Source organism: Manis pentadactyla, chromosome 4, assembly GCF_030020395.1.
Source record: "Manis pentadactyla isolate mManPen7 chromosome 4, mManPen7.hap1, whole genome shotgun sequence".
In the NCBI taxonomy this organism is placed as follows: Eukaryota; Metazoa; Chordata; class Mammalia; order Pholidota; family Manidae; genus Manis; species Manis pentadactyla.
In genome coordinates this window covers 153,673,432-153,697,184 of record NC_080022.1, presented here as the reverse complement: position 1 = coordinate 153,697,184, position 23,753 = coordinate 153,673,432, and the positions used below count along the sequence as shown (strand labels likewise).

General features: G+C 39.7%; 1 protein-coding gene across 12 annotated transcripts in view; it reads right to left on the bottom strand.

Moving 5' to 3' along the window:
• ACACA (acetyl-CoA carboxylase alpha) overlaps nucleotides 1-23,753 on the bottom strand; it is a 305,940-nt gene that overhangs the window by 39,481 nt on the left and 242,706 nt on the right. For 10 of the 12 annotated variants that reach the window (XM_036911058.2, XM_036911059.2, XM_036911060.2 and 7 more), the window contains 5 exons: nucleotides 23,437-23,534; nucleotides 20,337-20,381; nucleotides 17,753-17,873; nucleotides 17,047-17,157; nucleotides 240-383 (listed from right to left, as the gene is read on the bottom strand). In XM_036911058.2, coding sequence (XP_036766953.2) covers nucleotides 240-383; nucleotides 17,047-17,157; nucleotides 17,753-17,873; nucleotides 20,337-20,381; nucleotides 23,437-23,534 — 519 coding nt within the window. The remainder of the gene's footprint in view (nucleotides 1-239; nucleotides 384-17,046; nucleotides 17,158-17,752; nucleotides 17,874-20,336; nucleotides 20,382-23,436; nucleotides 23,535-23,753) is intronic. The other 2 variants (XM_036911069.2, XM_036911061.2) reach the window with 1 other exon arrangement.

The window sequence follows — 23,753 nt, the reverse complement described above, 5'->3', positions numbered from 1 at the left end:
GATGAAGCCTTAACATGCTAGGATCTGAGCCTAGATAGGCCACGAAGGCTCCATGGCTGAAAACATGAGAGAGGGGTCTAATCAATGAAGTCCACAGGCATTTTAAAGGTAGAAGGCAAACTGGTGCTTTAAGAAAAGGAGAAATCAACAGCTTTCAGAGGAACAGTTCATAAAAAAAAAAAATCTACCATAAAGAGGAGACCTCAAATGCACAGTGAGCTGTGGTGGGAAGGGCTCACCTTAGGCATGTAAGACAGCCAGTGCAGGACAGTGAAAACCCCTTCGAAGTCATCACAGACAGTGCTGTGGGTCACTCCATTGTTGTGCATGATCTGGATGCCCCCGAGCTGGTTATTAGAGGTGTATACTTCCCGCCCGAGGACCTAGAGACACAAGCAAGAGAAAAGACATTCGTATTTAACAGAAATAAAGGCAAAGTCTGTTTTGTAATTCTCACTAAAATGGGTCCTTTTTTCCTTCCAGCCTCTGTGGGTTGTTCTGAGGGACCACCTGGACCTTCATCCTAAGAAGAAATTTTAGAAAACTAAAAAGGCTCTAAACAATCCCATAGACTGTTGCAATTTAAAAACCAGCCAGCCTCTCTTTCTCTCTCTCTCTCTCTCATTCTACTTGCTGCCACAGATATGCAGGACGTAGTGAGCCGGACCCGCAGTGGGTGAGGCTGGGGCCTTGAGACACAGGCTGCCTCATCACCTGCAGGCTTGGCGGAGCTACTGCCCTACCTACGCACAGAAGAGGTGACATGCCTGTCTTTTAACAATCTTTAGTGCTAAGTCTTACAGAACTGCTGTGAGGTCTGAGTCCCTTGTTTTTTTTAATGATTTTTTTCCCCTTTACATTTGATTTTTAAAGCTGGCCTCCACACACAAGCCCTAAGGGCTGGCAAAATTATGAAGTAGCCCATGACACATACACGAATGCTTGAGTCTAAAGTCCTCTTTGTGTGCTGGGTGCAGAGCAGTGATTTATACCCAAGCTTGCCTCTCCTCTGTCCTTCGGTCCCAAGGTTCCAGGGAATTCAGAGCCTTGGGCCCCAGTGCATCCCTGGAGGAGTTTAACCCTTGCGAGGTTGAAGGGCACCGCAACTGGAAACCAGAAGTTTCCTTTAAAGAAGAAAAAAGGAAGAAGAAATATTCTTGGACTTGGAAATTGTAGTGCTTCTTTTTCCCTTGAACACTGGTTAATAATTTTGTTCAGGGAGGGAGGTTTCCTGACCCAGCAGATGGACGTCAGGCAGCCTGATCACTGACCATTACAAACTGCTGAGTGTGTAGTAATTGCCAGTCAGCTACGGTGGCCCTAGGGAGCTCTGAACAGTTATAGACCGCTTCCTGTATTTTACCTTTCCCTTTCCCTCTTCCCTCTTCCTTTAGAAAACTATTATAACACAAAATTTCTTCCTTACTAACTTTTATTCATTTCCAGTCTCTGGGGAGAACCTAAGAAATGAAAGACCAGCAAATTCTACCTGTATCTTCCCATTTCACCCCTTCTTGTTAGCAGCTTTGAGAACCTCCCTGTCTGCTGGGTCAGCCCCTGCATCAGGACCCTCCAAAGAGTGAGGGAGCTGGTGACTAAAGTGATCACCTCAGTATGACCCAGCGGCCTCAGTCCCACTTAACGTCATCTAGGAAGGGCAGAAGACTATTCTGAAAGGAATATGGAAAGCAGAACTGCGTTCAGATTACTGCTATCCTTGACAAGGAAGGGCAGAGGACAAGCCTCTGCAGGCAGTCCTGAGCTGAACAACACGGCAGCCCTTTGAAGAAGCATAGGAGCAGGGGAGACCACATCCGACCACTGGGTTCCCATCCTCCTCTCAGTCTGTCTTTAATCTCAGCCCAAGCACTGCGGCTCTTTTCTCATTCTCCTGCTGTCTCTTTCCATTTGCCCTCTCTCTGACTGATACACTGATCTCTCGGTCACTCAGCTTTCTGCTCCACCGAGTCCATATTACTAATAACACCTCCGCCACGGCCAGTTTACCTCATGAAGGCAGGAGCACATCATTACAAAATAAACTCATAACTTTGACATTCTAGCAAATACACGCCGTTTGTTATTTTGATGGCTTTAGTCTTTCTAACAGGCAGAGGGCATTACATATCTGTTTCATTTATATCTTTAAATGTGTGCACACATGCACACTCACACATGCATCAGGAAACAAAACAGAACAAAAAACCAACCCAAAACCAATATGCAAAGCAGTCAGTAGATGGGGGACCCTTGTGGAAGCAGAAACCCTGTCACTCAGGGAGGCCACGCTCTGCTCTGGCTCTGGTTTTATGGACGTCATAAACCCGATGGCCCACAACTGGTCCTTCTGGGACAGACTGCCTCTCTGCCAGAAATCATTCAGTGTGATCAGCAACATTTTTAATTATTAAAATAAAATTGGTAAGGGGGAAAAGAAATAAAAAGGAGACACTGCGTTGACCCTGAATATGTGATATTCATGATCTAGGTCAGGAGCCAAGAACTCCCAACTTCCTAGAGGAGAGATCTGGAGCCATTTTCAACTCAGAAAAATGATTTTCTTTCCTTTGAAACATTGTCTCTAGTGCTTGATAATGCCCAACCATTAAGAATCTTACATCTCTCCAAAATTAGTAAAGGACCGATGAAGACCCACCTTGGAAAAAGTGACCAAAGCAGGCAAGATGTGCACAGCTGTTCAAACACACCTTCCTCAGAAGGCTTTGTCCCCTCGTTTCAAAGAGGAAGAAAGCATGTAGAACCAGGCTACTGCAAGAGGCTCTGCCACTTGCCCACCCACTCCATATTCTTATAAACTAATGGGAGACAAACTTGGAAGGAGCAAGAATTTAGTAAGTTAGCACGTCTTCCCTTTACACATGGAAACTTCAGGTTCTAATGTTTAGGAATTGTTCTGAAAAGGAGCATTATCTCTGTATTTCTTCTCTTCTGGACTAAGAAATGTTTGTCAGGTGAGAAGATTCATTTACTTTGGGAATCAAAGAGCATAATTATAGGATAGACTATCAGAGCCCCCACACTGCTCTCTGACTGGCCTTATCTCAAGGCATAAGAGGTGGGGCGAGGAAGGACACAGAAATGAAACCTGCTTCACTAACGACAAACCAAATGCTAACAATCATAGCTACTAGCAAATGGTGAAGAGAAAGCAGTACCCTCCAGTTCATCTTCAATGACTGTATGTTTGGAGCATGCGCCAGTAGAATGAGGGCTCACACAATAGCTCCTGATTTATAGGGGTCGTTGCTGACTCAAGTGGTTTTAATGATTTTAGAATACTTCACAACAAAAGCTCCAACCAAAGAGGCAGAATCTGAACTAGGACAAAATCCACTCTGCCTAATGCTGATATGATCATGTTGGAACTGTTACACAAACCCTTATCAGTATATAGGAAGGCAAAGGAAAAAGCCTACCCACCTTTTACAGAAAAATTTGGGATAAACAACCCTCACCAACATAATATTTTCATGAAGTAGGTGAGCTTCATTCATGAGTTGTTTCAACTCTGGCATATGCATTTCTTACGTGAGTCAAATTGCTTGCCATGTTCCATTTCCCAAATTATTCCTCTCACATTTTCTGCTGCATGATACTAACTTTTAATTTATCTGTCCAACAAGCATCAATAACCATTTAACACAGGAGTCATTCAAACAAAGGTGACTCTCCTGGGGCTCCTCTTTGCTGTGCCCCAGGTCTAAGTGAAGAAGTAGTCCCATGAAATATTAGGAACAGGCACTGTCCTGGGGCCCCTTGCTGAAGAGTGCCAACACCAACAGAAGTGAATATGGCCTGAGTTTGAGAGGGAAGAGGATCTTCATCCATTCTCGATATAAACGTAAGCCTCATCCAGCACTTCATTTACTGCAGCTGGCAGACCTGAGCGTTAAGGGCACTGCATAAAAGCCAGTGATTAGCAGAGACACAATTGTTAAAGCCTCCCCACAAAGATGCTATGCAGCCTTTAGAAATGTTGAGATACATAAGAAGTACAAATGAATGCAGTCATACATACATGCTAAGGCCTTGGCTGCTCTGCTGCTTATCTAGAGACACTGCAGACAGCTCAGGTTTACCATAGCTGACAGGCAATGAAAACAGTCTAATATACTGCCTGCTCTCCCTTAAATCCCTTTTTAGAGATCAAGATAAACACGTTCTTCCTTTCCCCAGTGCTCCAGACATTTGACTGAAGTGGCAGAAGCATTGTGAGGTTTTGTGCAAATGAAATCACTATGTAATACTGAATGAGTGTAGTATTTACTTGTCAGGATATTTGTCAGCACAGGCATTGCGATTTCCAAGTTTCATACATGCAACCTAGCTCAATTTTTAAAAAATTGTTTTTGTCCTGTATATACATTATGTTGGAGACCCTTAGACTCATAAACAAATATTTGCAATTATAAGCTGAAGATGTGAAAAATAATGGTGCATATCGATACAATAAAAAATGAAATCTACTGCTGCTTTATCCAGTCTTTCCTCCTTTAAACAATCCTTGGTGGGTCAGGGCAACCCTCTATTTCATGAAGCAGGTAGTAGAAAATTCCTCCGGAGTCTAAGAATTAGGCTACACAAGCTGAGTTCTTGCCAATCCTTCTTATTAGGATATTTCCATTCTCAAAAGGATTGGAGGAGTGGGGGAGGGCTGGGGAGCTTGTAAATTTCCTGAGTAAACAGCATCACTGGACTTAATCCACGATTCTAGATATTAAAGTCACTCTGGGATCTGTCAGGTTATTGACAAAGGTTTGGGTAAGGTAGAAACAGCAGATATGAGAAAGAGTTAAGTTGGAGCAGGGAAAAAGTGGTAAAATAGGGACAAAAGAGAAGAGGAAGGATGAGAGAGAGGAAAAGGGAGGGGGTGAGAAAAGAGGAAAAAAAAGAAAAAAATGCAGTATCTCATCTACTCATGTTGCTAACATCCTCCTTCCTGACCTGAGACGACTACATTTTTAAAAGCTGACAAGTAATTCAATCTCCAATTAACAATTTTAAGTGGTGCAGCACATATTACTGTGTAAATGTTTCTCCAGGAATATATCCAAGGGTGAATGGAATTAAACCTCTAGGGAGACAGGACTAGTGCATCTGTGACCAAAAATATCTGGGGTTCCAAAATACAGTCTCTTAATACACAGCCTCAGGGTTACAGACTTCCCCACCCCCTTTCATTGCCACTATTGTCACTGGCAAATGGAAGTGCTGGTTGGCAGCTGGTAGACTAGGGGTAGGGGGAGAGAAAGGGTGCATGACACGCTGCTGGCTCAGGATGGGAAAGCCTGACCTCAACCACAGTTCGAATTAAGAACATCCAATGTGAGACCAAAATTTTGCAAGTAGCAAAATTAGGAAATGATCAGGTTTGCTGATGGATGAACTGGAGTAGAGAGACTGTGCCTACCAGTGGTAGAAAAAATATTCACCCAAAAAAGAGACTGAGATACAGGCCACAGAAACTGGAATACCTCTGTTGACTGAAGTGAAGGGCGAACAGAGGAAAGAGTTGGATGGCAGAAGGATGATAAGGATTTGAAGGTAGACTGGGTGAGGAAAAGAGGCTCATTTTTAATGTGATGGGGCTTGAGAAGAGCCATGTGACAGTACACATGTCAAATGTCTGAGAAAAGGCACAGGCTTCCAGGATGCAGACTGCCAGAAGTCACTTATCTCAGGGATCCATCAGCTCCTTACTTAGCCACAGACTTGAGTGTACTGATAATCAATTACTTCTAACTACAGACATTTGTTTTAAAGTATGGTTATTGGTATATAATTTACTTACAGTAAAATTCCATTTTTAGATGTACAATTCTATGAATTTTGACAAACATGTATAGTTGTTTAACCACTACCACAATGACCCCAAAAAGTTCCCTCATCTCCTTTGTAATCATATTACAAAATCCCTTTGCCCACCCCTACCACTGATCCACTTTGTCTCCAAGGTTTTGCCTTTTCTAAAATGTTATATAGATGAAATCAGTCAGTAGTAACCTTCTGAGTCTAGCTTCTTTTAGCCAGCACAGTGCAGCTGAGGGTCATTCATGCTACAGGAGCTGGTAGTTCCTTCTTACTGCTGAGTAGCATTCCATTTTATGGAAATACCACTATTTGATCCAGTAATTCCACTCCTAGGAATTTACTTGAAGAAAACAAGATCCCTGATTCAAAAAAGACATATGCACCCCTATGTTTATCACAGCACTATTTACAATAGCCAAGATATGGAAGCAACTTAAGTGTCCATCAATAGATGAATGGATAAAGAAGACATGGTACATATACACGATGGAATATTATTCAGCCATAAAAAGAAAACAAATCCTACCATTTGCAACATCATGGATAGAGCTACAGGGTATTATGCTCAGTGAAATAAGCCAGGCAGAGAAAGACAAGTACCAAATGATTTCACTCATTCGTGGAGTATAAAAACAAAGCAAAACTGAAGCAACAAAACAGCAGCAGACTCACAGACTCCAAGAAGGCACTAGCAGTTACCAAAGGGAACAGGTAGGGGAGGGAGAAGGGGATTAAGGGGCACTATAATTGCAATCACTATATAGGTAGGTTACAGGGAAGGCAGTACAGCATGGAGAAGACAATAGCTCTACAGCATCTTACTACGCTGACAGACAGTGACTGCAGTGGGATGGTGGTGGGAGACTTGATAATATTGGTGCATATTGAAATCACAATGTTGTTCATGTGAAACCTTCATAAGATTGTATAACAATAATACTTTAATTGGAAAAAAGAAAGAAATATCACAACTTGTTCATCTGTTTGCCTTTTGGTAGTCATTTGGATGGTTTTCAGTTTGGGATCATTATGAATAAAGCTGCTATAGACATTCGTGTACAGGTTTTTGTGTGAATATATATTTTCATTTCTCTTGGGTAAATATGTAGGAGTAGGATTGCTAGGCTAAGTGTATAACTAATTTTGTTTTTTAAAACAGCCAAACGTTTTCAAGTGGCTGTATCATTTTGCATTCCCACCAATGTGTATGAGAGTTTCAGCTGTTCTGCATCCTCACCAATATTTAGTATTGTCAGTTAAAAATGCTTTTTAAATTTTAGTGGTCTCTAATTGTGGTTTGAATTTGCATTTCCCTAATCACTAAATGATAAGTATCTTTTCATGTACTTACCACCCTTACATCTTCTTTGGTAAAATGTCTGTTCAAATTTCTTACCAATTTTTAAATGTTTTCTTATTACTGAGTTGTGAGAATTCTTTGTATATTCTGAATTCTAATATTTTATCAGTGATATTTTCTAAAGATGGAAAATTTTTTAAATCCCTGTTTTTCAGTCACCTCCCAGTGGTTTTTCTGAATAGGAAAGAAGACATGAGGTTGGTATTAGAGGCAGAGGGCTGTGTGACTGCCTGTGCTCACCAGTGGCTAGACAAAGTGTTCAGTGCTTGCTGGGGCCTGTCATCTTTGGAGTAGCAACGACTGTTGATCTCTGTGGCCTTGTTGTGTTTTCTTGTTTATATCTGGTGGGCAGCAATTTTTTCCCCTCAGAACACATGAAAAGCCTGTTACTGTCTTTTAGCCTAAATGTTAAGCTCCATGAAAGCAGGAATCATCTTTGCCTACCCACAGCATAAGAACAGAACTTTACACATAACAGGCACACAATAAATGCATGTGAACTGCCATAATTCTTAGTGCTCTATAAAAACTCAGCTTTGATTTATATTTTCAGCAAGTTGTACTATCAGCAAAAGAAACCTTTCATGTTAGTGTTATAATGTGTAGCAGCTTTTTTAAGCAGAATGAGCGGTTCTATTTTCCTACCCTTTTAGTTTTCCCCAGTGCAGACACTGGATTTTGCTTCCAAAATTCTTTACCTGGGCTAGAATTAAACTGGTGACTCTATATAATATAAAGTCATAATACATTAGGGTTGCTCTACTGATCTGCATAAACCTGCTTTATCTGTTGAGAAAAGGCGTATTTTGTCAATAGTCAGATAGAAAATGAAGATACTCAAAACTTGATTACATGTTCCCAAGGTCTTGACTTCTCATATTTGCATCTGATGCTGCTGGTTAAATTTGGGTGGGTTCTTTTCCTTAATAACACTGATTTCTCAATTTAAAATAGTGCATGCTATTTTAAGGGGCTTAAATTCCAGACTGAGACATTAGTAAAATTAGGATTCACTTGAGAATCGACCAGAAAAACTTGAAGCCTGGCATGGTAATACGTAGTCCAATTTAAATGGCTTTTTAAGCTTCTCCTTTCATAATTCAACATTCATCACTGTGCACATTAGTTGATTAGACTGTATGAAGATGGCTACTCTGAATGAGAGGAGACATGGCTAGATTTGGATCCATGCATGGGGGACATTCCCTAGAATGATGAACAGCCAGGAGTTAGGTTTCTAAACAGTCTCATTCCTATGTCTTTATCATATTCACACAGCAGTCTGTGCAAGCCAGGGCCCAGGTCTCTCTTCCTCCTAGAAAAGACTAGAGCCCTTGCATTTCTAATCTACCAACGTGTGCAGTTCTTGGACTTTTAATTTATGAGTGTTTAGGGGGGAACTCTGACTTGGGAACATATTGGCTCGGTCTAATGCTTGGAGATTATTAAACTCGGAGCTATGCTCCACTATCAAGTCTACAGATCTTTTATTTAGAAGATATGGTGCTCTAAATGCACAAAGAGCTCCCTGTCACCTTCACATTAAAGCCCCTAGTGCCTGGTAAATGGAATTATATAGCTGTCATCTCCTTTCCCCAAAGTTTTAAGAGTACAATGGGCTCATTTTTTCACACTCCATCCCAGCTTCAGAACTAAGAGACCTACTTTGTATTGATTTAAGGTCTCAGAAATAAATAAACCTGCTTCACCACTGTGATTCACAACAAATTCATGATACACTATTGCATGATATATTTCAAGCTCTTGCTCTGGCTCTCTTTTTCCTCTTGTGAGTGATGGGGGAGGTGGGAGGTAGTGGGGAGCTGCAAAGCTGACAGCCTGATGGTTATTGGAGATGGCTGCTGACTGCAAATCCAAGAACAGACACTGTTGGAGGAGTATGGAATTTTTTTTTACTGGGGGGCAGGGGTGAGAAGCTAATTTACTTTGGTCTCAGGCTGGGGTTGCAGGGAGAAGAAAGGTTAAGAAGAGAAGAGAAGGGTAAATGGAATAGCAAAGTTTCAAGTGAAATTAATTTGCAAAGACAGAGCTATGAACATTTGCAGAAAGAGAGAGAAGTGAAGAAAATCCAGCATAAGAAGGTGTAACATATGACTGACTGGAAAAATGAAGAAGCTGAACCGCTCTGCCTAAGGGACTGTGCTCACTGTCCTAAGAGGGTACTTAGCTTGAGTTCAGGGACAATGTTTTATTAGAGGCAGAAAGCACAGAGACCCTAAATGCCACCAAACCTGTGAAGCAGAGACATTTCTTCATTCCAATACTCATGAAGCGTCACAATCCTGGAAGTTGAATGGACGCTCTGGAGATAGAGTAGAGATAGAACAGAGGTTCGCATGTATGAAGTGAGCCAGGGACTGCTCACTGAGGAGAGAGGGTAATAAATTCTAGCATTTTAGGTTTGGTTTGTGTCCCTTAGAGCTTTAGAGTACCTCAGTCATCACCTTTACTGATTCCTAAAATAAATACCACCAAACTTTGGACCCAGTGAGTTTTAGCTAGTATCTAAATATCCAGCACCCAAGAAGACATACCCTCCAACTGTGTATCGGGATCCTGACTTTCAACAAGACAAGTGATAGGAGATAAAAGTAGCAGACACCTAGCACCCCACAGAATTGTTTAAAATGGTATGAAGTTTTTGCTGTTTCTCTTGTAATTACTACCCATTTCATATTTTTAGCAGGCAAGTTTGTTATTTATGAATCCAGTTTCTTTTCTACCTTTGAGTAGCATTTTCATCTTTATTTACTACATTTGTTCTTGAGACAAGGCCAGACTCTGAAAGCAAAAGTACGTGGGAAATATTTTGATTCCATCTAATTTTACATATGTTAGAACCATTAACTTGGAACTTGTTTTGTTAATTTTCAACACTACTTTTTAAGAAGAATTCATCTATACAAAGAGACTTTAGCCAAATATAAGGAAGAACTTGAATAGAAGAAAGGGATTGGCTCAAAAAGTATTGAGTTCCCCTTCAGTTGAGTTTCTCAACCATAATTAAATGAATATTTGACCATGGTGTCACAAGAGGAAATTCAAACAATGGTTGGAGAGTTGGAGTTCTGAGGACCCTTCCTCTCCCAACAGTTGTAATTCTAAGGTCACTTGTCATCAACAACAATAAACCACTGCAACTACCATGGGGCATTTGTTTTTCTGTAATAGGCATAAGAAACAAGATTAAAAAAAAGTTTCAATTATTATGCTTTACAACTCCTATTCTTAATCTCGCTAATATGTGGTAATTAGACATACCACTAAAATGTAATCTCACTAGTATATGACATCCTAATATGTACTAACTGTTTTAGGTCTCCCCCAAGTCAATCTGTCTTCTGTTTGCCCAAGTCTAACATGGCTCGCTGGCTACAAATCAATATACATCTTCACAGCACATAAGAGAATACTAGAAATTAAAGAGAATTTAAGATTGAGAGATCCTCTAGTCTTCATTTTAAGGTGAGATATGCATTTCACAAAGAGGAAATTGAGGCCCAAATAGATGAAAGCCCTAAGTTGCTCACCTACTAAATGGCAGGGAGGGGAATGATCATAAGTTTTTTGTTTGCTTTTTTTTTTCAACTCTAAAGATTTTGTAACTTTAAAAAGTTTGAGCACATTTATAATAGGCTGCAAAACACGGTGATTTCTGAGTCTATATTCAATGCCCCAAAGTTTTCACTTCATATAGAAGTTCTGGACTAATACTTGCTGTAGGTTCTCCAGTCTTTAATCTCCAAGCTACCATGTACCCATACAGGGCTCTCCTAGAGAGTCAGAGGCAACCTCTGCAATGGAGCTCTGAATGACAATTCTACCCTGCAAGATCTCCAAACCAGAGAGCTGGGCATCAGGCTGCTGGCAGATCACAACGACTCACTAATGGAGCCAGACACACCTGGTATACTTTTCTAACAAACCTGAGGAACATCAAATGAAAAACAAAACAATCCAAAAAAGGGTCTAGGTTTGCCCATATTCCATGTGTGTGCATGTGTGTGGTGGTGGTGGGAGGGGAGGACTTGAAAACTAAGTAGATATGCCTGCTGCAATCCTTTTTGGGAACTCATTCATAATGCTAAAGCAAGGCTTACTCAGAAAGGAAGCGTAAATGCCCTCTTTAGAAAGGAGAATGATCCCATCTGGAGCTTCAGGAGTACAGGGACTGTCTACTGTGAAAACAGGTAGTTAGGGACTTTTAAAAATGCAAATTGCCAGACTGATCCTTAGAGTGATTATAGGCCATTGTATCAACAAGTCCTCGGGGACTCCTGTAGACAGATGACTGACACATATACTACCCTATCAGGACCAAACATGGTTCTTCTCCCGTTAATGGCTTTCCAAAATGCAGTGACCATCTTTAAATAACATCTATCGGGAAAGTCAATACATGAATGTACTGTTACAGTGAGGACTGACATCTAACATTTTCTTAAAGGAAATTTTTTTGCCTTCAAAGGATCATAAGTATAGAGAATACTGTGTTTGTATTTCCTTTCCAGGGTCTCGATAATGAGTTGCCACAAGAAAGGATCCTATGAACATCTTGGGGAAGACCACAACACTACCTACTGATTTACCTGCACTAACTCACAAGACTCTGATAGATAGGTACTGTTATTTTTTACAACTCTGACCCGGAAAGGTTAAGTAAACTTCCCAAGGCCACACGACTTGCAGGTGGAATAGCCAGGAAGTAAACTTGGGAAGTTTGGTTCTAGAGTCCATGCTCTTAACTATTCCACCTCTTTAAATTATGTGAAAGTTACAATGCTGCCTCACAGTGAGAGCTAAATACTCTCTTTTCTTGAGCCTCCATGACTCTCTCACGTTGTGTGTCAGACTCACGCTGAGTATGGAAAATGCACAGGGCAGACCCCTGGTGCTAGAGGCTCATGGCAGGAACTCTGATACTGTACCCAATAGAGTCGTCAACAACTTCACATTTATATTGCATAGATACATAAAAATATGTATTTGGAAACTGAGATTCAGAGAGGTACTTCCACCAAGTCTCAAAAGCAAGATTAGCAGAATCAGCCCCCTACAGGCCTAACATGTAGCCCTAGCCACACCCATTATTTAATTTCTTTTTTCCTGGCAGATTCAGTGGAAATAGGGGCCTGATCTCATTAAGGGGATGAAATTATGAGATACATTTTTCATAAAGCACAAGTTTTAAGATGTATCACAAGGAAGCCACATATCACCTTCTGCATGAATCTATAACCCATCTATCACAGCTACTGGCACATGCCTCACCTCCACAGACAGTTACTGTCCAGAGCACCAGCCCTAAGCTGAAAATTCTGTGTACAGAGCGAGCTCTTGCCAAGTCTGGGGCAATGGCCTGAGAACTAGCAGGCTCTAGTCTGCACTAGGGTTTCCTTACAATACTAGGTCCTTCCAGCCCATCTACCACCTGACATTATGTTAAACATACTAAACAGAATGGAGAGGAGGAGCAGTGTGGGAGGTGAAGAAAATCTGAAAGTTGCTGTAACTGTCCAGTAGCACCTTGATTTAGGAGTTTATGAGTCTACAAATTGTCTCAGCCCTTATAGGGCTATCTTACCAGTTTCCCAAGCACACAGATTACTGCCTTTCCCGGCCATCATGACTCCCCCTTCAGGCACAGTGCTTGTCACATCCATCAGAGGTGTCCTGATAATTCTGTGAGGCACTTTGAGGATTGTGTCACCCACACCCTATAGTTTATGGAGCTAGGTACCTACGATCTGCTACCTTGAGTGACATGAAATAGCAGGCCCTTAGAAAGCATATCTTCTTGATGTCCCCACTCTTATGATATTTGGACCAAAAGGAAAATGACCAGACTACCTTCTCTTCTCAGGCCTTGTGGAGACTGAGCCCACCTTAAATGAACCTTGGGGATAGAAGTTCATGTTCTGATGCTGATCTAGTCTCTGTCAATGGAACCTCTCTTATTACTGTTTCACCTCTTGCTGTTTTAGTCTTCCCATCTAATGGCCTCGATACCACAAGATCTCTCCAGAAGGTAGCAAGGAGCCAGATATTCTTGATTTTAAGTTTCAAATAAAATTGTCCACACTACTTCTAAATCTCCAGCCCACTGCCTTTAGTTCAGGTGTCAAATCTGATTCTGCAATACTCAAGAAAACCCAGATGCTCTCTCTCTCTACTCAAATTGGTAACATTTTAAATATTTTAAAAATAATCACAAGAAAGACAAAGAGTACACAAATACTAAGATGACAAGGAGAAAGGGATAAAAATACAAATATGGGAAGCACTTTCTGGTTTTGAAACAAAAGACAGTGGCAATGGATGGTGGTACCCAAGAATGAAGTGTATGTGTAGAGCAAAACCACTGCAAGTAAAAAATAGGAAACCTCTAAAGTATTTTTATTTTATATGCAGGTTACTACTGCTGGCTTTAAAAAGTAAGAGTCCTTGGAAGCAAAAGGTAGGAGGGTCTGAACTAATTAAAAGCAGGTCGGCTAATGATGGGCTGCATCACGTGTGTGCCAAGATGGAGTGTAGTCATAAAAGCTGACGCATACATGCAATGTATTAAGTTGGGAATGTGTGTCTCTCCAGCTTCATATCTATTAAAAGAACAGACAATTTACATGCTGCTGTATTACAGGAGTATGATATGTGGATTGTCAACCCTTCCTCTCCAAATCGAACCATGTTAAGTCAGATCAGTGACGGGGTTTGCAGGGTGAGGAAGGGAGGAGAGGAGAAAAGCAGGGAGAAAGAAAGTTTTAAAAAAATCTCTGCCTCAGCAAAAGTTTTCATTAAAATTTTAGACAAATGATCCCTGTGTCCTTCTCCCTTGCTGCCTGGGGCTCCATGCTATTTCTATGCAAATAACAACCTCGTGGTTTATATCTTATTATTTCCACCGGAGCTGCAGCGACATGACCTGAGACGCGTAAAGAGGTGGGGAGAAGGGGGAAGGGCGTTGGAGAGGAGACAGAGAGAGGGAGAGAGGGAGAGAGGGAGAGAGACATGGAGTGGGTATTCACTCAAGTGTGAAAAAATATTGTCAGGAGTGAGCGTCAAGAACAAAAAAAAATTGCCGGGATAACGTGTTTATTTCAGTACCCCCACCCCCCTGCAAACTGGCACCTTTTAAAATTCATTGGGCATCGGGCGATCATGCACAATCCATCTGCTTTCACTTTATCATTTGCATTTCATGCCTCCTGGCTTTTGATGTGCTGATACTTTGATGCAGTCAGGAGACGCGCATTATCATTATTTCAATTTTCAAAGGGGTCAACGGGATCGGCACTTGCACACACAGATTTCTTTTTTCCTACAACCTCTGCACACCCCCTTCCTTCTTATTCCTAACCCCACTGTTTAACATAAAGAATGAAGACTCAAAAAGGTGGGGGTCAAATGTTTACAGTCTAAAAGCTTGCATACACTGCCTACATTTCCACTTTACACAGGTACACACACACTATGAGCAAAATGGTCAAGGCTTAAGGAGGCTCTTCAATGTCTCAGACACACACAAAGACCTTCTCACTCATGGATACTCAGGGAGGTACAAAGAGAAAGAGGAATCTAGAAGCAAGATACAGACACAAAGAGACAGAGAGACCTGCACTCACACAGGAAGAGATGTGCATTCACAGTGACCTGCACAGAGTATGCAAGACAGAGAGATTCCTGCAGAAAGAAGGCAGAGATGTAGAAAGACACTAGTCACACAAAGACAGAACAGGAGAATGAGTAAGAAGAAGCAACCTGAGCATGTAACTCCCATAGTTTCCTTTTTCATACCTGATAGGACATTCATGAATTTGCATGAAATTGGGTGTCTGTGAAAAACACGTTTGTACACTTAAGAGGCACTGATAGGAAGACAGTGAAGCAGGCAATGCAGGATTAGGTAACCTCTATAACTGATCACTCCCTTCGGCTACAAATGATCATGCCCTTTTGGAAATGAGCATTGTCTGGTAACTTAACAGCTGCAGCTTGACTTGCCTTTTCCCCCTGAAACTAGATGTCTCCTTTAACAAGCAGCCCTGTAGGCTAACAGAAAGGTGAATATAATGAATTTGGTCAGAACAATTCAATCAGATTTTAAGAAAAAAATCCCTAATGCTTTCTTATGGCACAGGAGCAATTCAACTGGTAAGTTTCTAAAAAACAAACAAAAACAAACCAAAAACCCAGCAGCAGCAGCAAGAAAACTTTTGCTTTTGTAATATTCTCTGTGCATAACAGTATCAGGGAGAGGATAAGCAACTCAACATATGAAGATACATTGTAGAAATTAGCTCTTTGTCCAGATATGGAAACATTTTGGAAATACAGGTGTCTTCTCTAAATTCTACCCTCACAGATAATGGAATCTCTTCAACATTCCAATATCTTCTCCTCAGAAGGTATCCAAAAGATCAAACTAAAATAAATTCAAGACTCTCAGCAGTTTGTCCCAGTGCAATAACCTCCTTCAGTACTGGCAGCTTATAATCTTTATTTCTAAGCTACCCTTCAGAAAGAGAGCAGGACATCCAGGTTTGCCATTGTTGCCACTGCTCTGCCTTTTCTTGGAGAGAACGGCCAGCCTGTAGAAGGACAGAGTCCATGGAATGCAGAGAGCAAACCGATCACGTCAAATGGTCCCCCTCATTTCTGACACCCCCAAAAGTGATTGGACCAATGGAAGCACCAATTTTTTCTAAATGGGAATGATAGAATTGGACACTTCATTTCTATCCTTCCACTTGAAAATCTAGGCCTGATAAAAAGTCTGTGCAAGCCTACTAAAGCCAATATCCAATACAATTTAGCATATGTATTCCACCAGCAGCTCAATCACCAAATCATGTAAGAGGAAAAGGGAACGGAAATTGTAATGAGGGCCAACCAACACTTTGTGCCAAGTACTAGGCACTTTACTCATGTTTTCTCATTTCATCTCCACAATAACATTTGAAGGTATAAATTATTATCTCCCTTTGACAGATGAAGAAAATTGAGGAGCTGGGAAGTTACATGAGTCATACAAGGTCAGCCAGCCAGGCCCAGACTATTATTACACATTCCTGGTTCTATAGAGAATAATTTTCCTTTGTCTGCAAAGAAGTCAGAACTGCACTGTCCTTTGAATATTCAGGTATTCTTAGTTTCACTCTTATAAGCAGTGATCTCACCATCCATTTCCCCCCTCTTTTGGAAAAGCCCCTATGAGCTTGGATGGAAAAGGTACAAACTTCTTCTGAAGGAAAGAAGTAAGTCTCTTATGTCAAACTCCTCCCCTGCAATCCTCCATTCACCCCTTTTCCATTCAATATTTACCAAGTACTTCCTCTATATAGGGACAGGGGACCACCATAAGTGCCCCTTATTTTAGAGGTGCATTCACAATTTCTCAGAACATTAAAACTTGATATCTTCAGCACAGAGGCTGTTCAGACACAGCTCCACATCTAGGAATAGATCTGATCTCACATTCCTTACTCACAGATGGAAAAAAGGGAGGGAAGGCAGAACAGAAGCATTTTATTAATTCTCTCTTTCTTGAAACACTCTAGAAAGTAGACTCTGAAGCAGGAGTTTTATATGGTTTGTTCATTAACAGACTCACAGGGCTTGGAACAGTGCCCAGCACATAGTAGGTACTCAAAATATTTGTTGATTGGAATGAGTAGGCAAGCAAGGCAACAGGGAGGGAAGCTGGAGGGAGAGGGGAAGAGACAGACTGAGGATGGAATGGATTGAACGACTCTCCCCCCAATCAGAGTGCTGATTTAAGAATTAATAATTTTTCAAACAGCTTCAGATACTTCTCCCAGACCCTAGAAACTTACTTTGTTGAGGGCCCCAGCTCCTGTCAGAATTAAGTGCGAATTTTCAACCTGAATGGTTCTTTGTCCTAGCCGAACAAGGTAAGCTCCAATCCCAATGGCCCGGCATGTAACCTTAAAAAAGAAAAAATTCTACATGTCATATACTTATGTCCTCGCCCAAGCTTTAATAATTAAGGCACAGAGATATAAAACTCGCAAACAGAAAAATACGTGGTTTTTTATGAAGTTGGCTTGATTGATAACAATACAAAAAAAAAAAAAACAAATTTCCTGGTCAAAGAAAAGTAGGTATAGAATTCATTCAATGACTCAAGTATTGGACACTTATAAGTTCAAAGGCCCTTTACTTCCCTTATGCTTTTGCCCATTTCATAGATGCTTGACATCTACACCATAGGCATGAACAAGGGAAGTAAAGAGGAGAAATTTAAGCCATTAAAATTAAATTTCTTTATTTCTAGAGAAATAAGAAGTTAAACTTTTAACTTTTAGCTAAAACGAGGAGCTAGGTTTATCCAGGAAATTCAATTTTTTACATTATACCATCTTTCCATTATCATATACAATTAGAATCAAATTTTATATAATATATATATATAATTTTTAAGAAATGCTCTCAGTTGGAACTGAATAGCTGTGTTTGGGGCAAAACCAAATCCAAGCCACAGTCAGCTCTTAAAAAATTTCATGTTCTGGCAAGATTTACCAGGCTGATGGTGATGATCTCATCATAGGCCAGTGAGGACTCTCCAGCAATCATCCCAGAACCTCGAAGGTTCTCTGCTCCAATTCCCTCTTCCTTCCCAATAATATCAGTTATCTTGTACCTGTTGGATACAACCATGCCAAATTATAAAGGTTAAACACAGTAGCAACAATCTATTAAAAGAATAATCACCATTAAAAGGCTGCTATAAGCATAGTGAAAGCTTATATTTAACACCAGGGCTCTATACTCCTCTTATACTCTTCATTCATATATCTTTCCTTCTTAGCGTGGTGCCTATATTTTCTGGAAGGCATATGATATAGCAGAAAGAGCAAAATCTATAATTCAGTAGATAGGTTTAAATCTACACTACATATAGTAGTGTTAACTCTGGAGATAATAGTAACTAGTAGTGTAACTCTGGAGAAAATAGTAACTTCTGTGAAATGGAGATGACAGTGTCTACCTCTAGGGGCTGACATAGAGTTAAAGGAACAAGGAGAGGAGTTGACACAGGTGGCACTCAGATTTTAGATGCCCTCTCAACTTTCTTGAACAGATTTCTTAAAAGCAGGGCCAATGTATATCTCTCTATAAAAAGCAATAGCCATTAAATCAACAATTTTAGATAAATGTTACAAGCAAATAAAAAATCCAGAAGCATAGTGAGAATGCTCAGCCTGATTTATCAAGTCAAAATTCCTCCCTTTCCAAGACAGGGATGAAGGGGAAGAGCAAAAGAGTGCACTCCCATTCCTGCTCCTTTGTAAATATCAAGTGTACAGGAGGGCTCCTGGCCATGGTCCTCTGGAGGAGCAGGTGGAATGTGTGTAGAAGTGAAATGCTGGCCAAGTTGTCCAGAAAGCATCCTGTGGATCCAGGGGGAGCCACTCATCTATCTTCTTGGCAAGGGATTAGGAGTGATAGCTGATAATAGGAAATGGGAGATGGGGAATGCAACTAATAAAAGAAAGGAAAAATACAAAGTTGGAAGTAGAGATGGGCATATATTTTTTATTGTTCTATGTGTACCCAGAAGACTTGGCACTGGGCACAGTTTTATAAATTGAAATAATAAATAAGCATCCCATAGTGGCTTTTAAACTATGTTTTGCCTCATATATCTCTGCTCCCTTCCTTACTTCCAGTCCTCCATCAGTTCTTACTCTTTGCCTTTACTGTTGTTCTGAGCTTTGCATCTCTGCTACCCAGATTCCCTTGCCTTTTTATTTTTAGCCTCTCCCAACAATTCCCCAGTTCTTCCTTTTTGCTCCATATCTGGACTCTGGTTTCTAGTATGTTACAGGTAAAACTGTCTCCCTTAAGGGGTTAATATGCTACATTAATTGGGGCAGGTGTGTGTGTTAATGTTCTTTTTATAAGGCCCACATACCATATAGTCACAAATCTCAAGGCCCCAGTCAGCTCACCCTACAAAGCAGATCTTTTCCCTCCTAAGGATTACATATTGCTTCACAGGTGTTCATGATTTGTTAAGTGGAGGTCTTCTGCCATTGTACTACATGAAAAGAATAAAAGTTCCCCATTTTCTGCTCTATGATCTGAGTCTTCTATCATTAAGACTATCTTTAAAGTAGCACCACAATTTAATATTATGTATAATAAAAACATTTGTATAGTGTAATACAATTAACAAAACACCTTCATATGTATCATTTTTTATCCTCACATTTTGATCCAGGGATAGGTAATTATCACATCTCCATTATTATAGATAATAAGAGCCAGGATTTTTGACTGCTTAGTATGTGCTCAGTGCTGTACTAATGGCTTTACATATTACAAGTGTACTTGATCTTTATCTTACAGATGAGGAAACTAAAGTTCAGAAAAGAAAAATGATTTGCTTTTATAAAAGCAATATACAAAACCAACAGCTTTCTAAGGTAGCAATAATACAGAGTTAAAAAAATATAATGGGAGGTTGGGGGGGAATCCCATTCAGAACAGCAAGAAAAAATGCAAAATATTTAGGAATAACTGTCTAAGAAACGGCAAAGTCCCCACTATATCCATACTGTGCAACAAGGTATCCTGGGGTCCCATGATGAAATGTAGGGGCACTGCAGGATATTTTGAATTTTTAAAGAAACACTATAATATGTGTCTTGCTGATGGGTTTCAGCCCTGGGCAAGTTCACTATGGATTCAGTGAGACTGAGGAATGACAATGGAACGTTCTTGGGGTAAAAGGGTTTATTACGGGACTTGTTCTCTTGGTGATAGGTCAAGCAATAAAATTATGTTTGCATCCAACAGTCTGCAAGTCTATAATCCTCCTTCCTCTCTGCCTCCACCAAGAGCACTAACTAGGCAGAGCTCTTTATATAGTGACTCCGTCAGTAATAGTTTATTACCTACAGTGTGGAAGCAGCAGCTTAGCAGCAGGCCAGTTACATCATCAAGTAGTTTAGGTTCAGGTGAGGATTCTGGCCATCGGAACTTCAATTTCCCCCACAATATGTGATACTGTTTGGACCCCATGTGAACTACTTACTAGTTTTAGATAGTTCATGGTTTAACACCAGATAGTGTTACATTCCTTTTGACAATGTCCTACCTTTGCAAAGCTGGGTTTTCAGTTTCTGTGTAAAAAAATGAAGTTCTGCACAAAAACCAATGCAGAACAAGAAATGAGCTAATTTCAAGGTTTGATATGTCATCCAAATGCAAATATCCCATTTGTTAAAAATGAAAAAAATTTCAATTTATGTGCATTATATTTTCAAAATGATTGTTAAAGTTCTTAGGGTATAAATACTTAAGAAATTGTTTGGGTCTGACTACTTAATAAACAGAAATATTAGGTATTTCTTTTAGTCTCAAGGTGCTGTGAAAAACTACTGAGACTGTAAGGGGACTGTGAACCCAGAAAATAACCTATATGAAGAAAACTACAAAACAAAACAAAACAATACACTTCAATAAATGGAAAAACATGCCATGTTCCTTGTAGGGAAAGGTTAATATTACGAAGATGTCAGATCTTCCTAAATTAACTTATATACTTACTATAATGTGCATCAAATTCATTACAGAAAGTTTTTGAGAATTTAAAAAAAAGAGCCTATATATAAAAAGATAAAAATAGCAAATAAGACTTAGGGAAAAAATTAAGGATGTGAGGATATATGCCTCCCCACCCAAGAATGGTTAAAATAATGTGGCATTAGCCAGTAATAGAACAAATAACAACATACAAAGCCTAGTAATTGAGTTAAGATTAATATAAAGTTAAGGAAAGTATGAATTAGTCAATAAATGGTATTGGAGCATTTGATTAACATTCTAGAAAATATTTGCAGATAGATTATAAAAAGGTTCAACTTCACTAGTGATAAAAATACATTAAAATAACAATTGCTGTTTTTATCCTATTTTATTAATGATAATAATCTATGTTGGCAAGATGAAGCAAAATTAAAGGGAAACAAACATTATCATATATTGCTGGTGGGAGTGCAGATCTTGGGAGGGCAATCTGAAATTATCAAAAAAGTCTTAAACATGGACATACTTTTTGACCAGTAATTCTTACTTTTGGAAAGTAACCTAAGGGGATTAATCAGAGATGATTCTCAAAGTTTCTGTTTAAGAATGTTAGCCAGGGCACAAGAACAGACCCGTAGACCAATGGAACAGACTAGAGAGACCTGTTATAAACCCAAGCATATATGGTCAATTAATATATGATAAAGGAGCCATGGACATACAATGGGAAAATGACAGCTTCTTCAACAGCTGGTGTTGGCAAAACTGGACAACTATATAAAAGAGAATGAAACTGGATTATTATTTAACTCCATACACAAAAGTAAACTCAAAATGGATCAAAGACCTGAATGTAAGTCATGAAACCATAAAACTCTTAGAAGAAAACATAAGCAAAAATCTCCTGAATATAAATAAACATGAGCAACTTCTTCCTGAACACATCTCCTCGAGCAAGGGAAACAAAAGCAAAAATGAACTCATGGGACTACATCAAACTAAAAAGTCTCTGTATGGCAAAGGACACCATCAAACACAACAAAAAGACATCCTACAGTATGGGAGAATATATTTATAAATGACATATCCAACAAGGGGTTAACATCCAAAATATATAAAGAACTCACATGCCTCAACACCCAAAAAGCAAATAACCCGATTAAAAAATGGGCAGAGGATATGAAGAGACAATTCTCCAAAGAAGAAATTCAGATGGCCAACAGACACATGAAAAGATGCTCCACATCACTAATCATTAGGGAAATGCAAATTAAAACCACAATGAGATATCACCTCACACTAGTAAGGATGGCCAGCATCAAAAAGACTAAGAAGAACAAATGCTGGTGAGGATGTGGAGAAAGGGGAACCCTCCTACACTGCTGGTGGGAATGTAAGCTAGTTCAACTGTTGCGGAAAGCAATATGGAGGTTCTGCAAAAAACTAAAAATAGAAACACCATTTGACCCGGGATTCCCACTCCTTGGAGTTTACCCAAAGAATACAACTTCTCAGATTCAAAAAGACATATGCACCTCTCTATTTATTGCAGCACTATTTATAATAGCCAAGATATGGAAACAACCTAAGTGTCCATCAGTAGATGAATGGATAAAGAAGATGTGGTACATACACACAATGGAATACTATTCAGCTATAAGAAACAAATCCTACCATTTGCAACAACAAGGATGGAGCTGGAGGATATTAGTGAAATAAGCCAGGCAGAGAAAGACAAGTGCCAAATGATTTCCTTCATTTGTGGAGTATAACAACGAAGCAAAACTGAAGGAACAAAACAGCAGCAGATTCACAGACTCCAAGAAGGGACTAGTGGTTACCGAAGGGGAGGGGTATGAAAGGGCGGGTGGGGAGGGAGGGAGAAGGGGACTGAGGGGTATTATGTTTAGTACACATGGTGTGGGGGGTCATGGGGAAAACAGTGTAGCACAGAGAAGGCAAACAGTGACTCTGTGGCATCTTACTACACTGATGGACAGTGACAGCATTGGGGTATGGGTGGGGACTTGATAATATGGGTAAATGTAGTAACCACATTGTTTTTTCATGTGAAACCTTCATAAGAGTGTATATCAATAATACCTTAATAAAAAAATTAATAAAAAAGAATGTTAGCTAGGGAATATAGCAGTAAAAAGTTGGAATACTCTGAATGTTTAAATAAGACATATTCATTATGATGAAATACCATTAGGCCATTAAACATCATATTCTCAAATAATATTTTAATGACAATCAAGAAAATACCCCCCAAAATAGTTTTTATTGAAAAGAACAAATTATAAAAGGGTTTTTCTATTATGATGGCGATTATGTAGGAAAAAAGTAAGATAGCAAGAATATACATTGAAAATTGTGATCTCTTGGTAGGATTGTAGCTAATTTATATATATTTTTTGTAACTGTTTACATATTCCAACTTTTCTAAAAAGAATATTATAAATATAATTTTAAAACCCTATGGTCTTAATAAGTGGTAATCCTAAAATAATAAGTAGTAGAGCTAAGACACCAACCTAAAACCTCTAGATTGTATAGCAATCTTCTTTGCTCTTCAAGGTCATGATCAGCAGGACAGTGAGGCAAAAATTATCATATTCTCCTTTCTTTAGTCCATGGCCAAATTACTCTGATAAGTATATACCTACCTGGATTCTCCTTCATCTTCCACATGTTCACAATAGACAGAGTTGAGAGCACTGACTCTCTTATAATCCTGAGGGGTCAGGTATAAATATTTGTATCCCTGTGAAGCAAAAATGTTTTTAACTCATTATTTGCCATCAACATATAATCAGAAGACACAGCAAAGCATGCATAATGCATCTTGCTCCAAAGCTAGCTTTAAATTGCCACATTACTTGTTAGAGTTACTGTCTAATAGAATACTATAATAGACAGTTCTCCTTTGAAAGATGGAAGTGCCTATTTCTTCAGTCACCCCACTGTCCTTGAAACAAGGTAT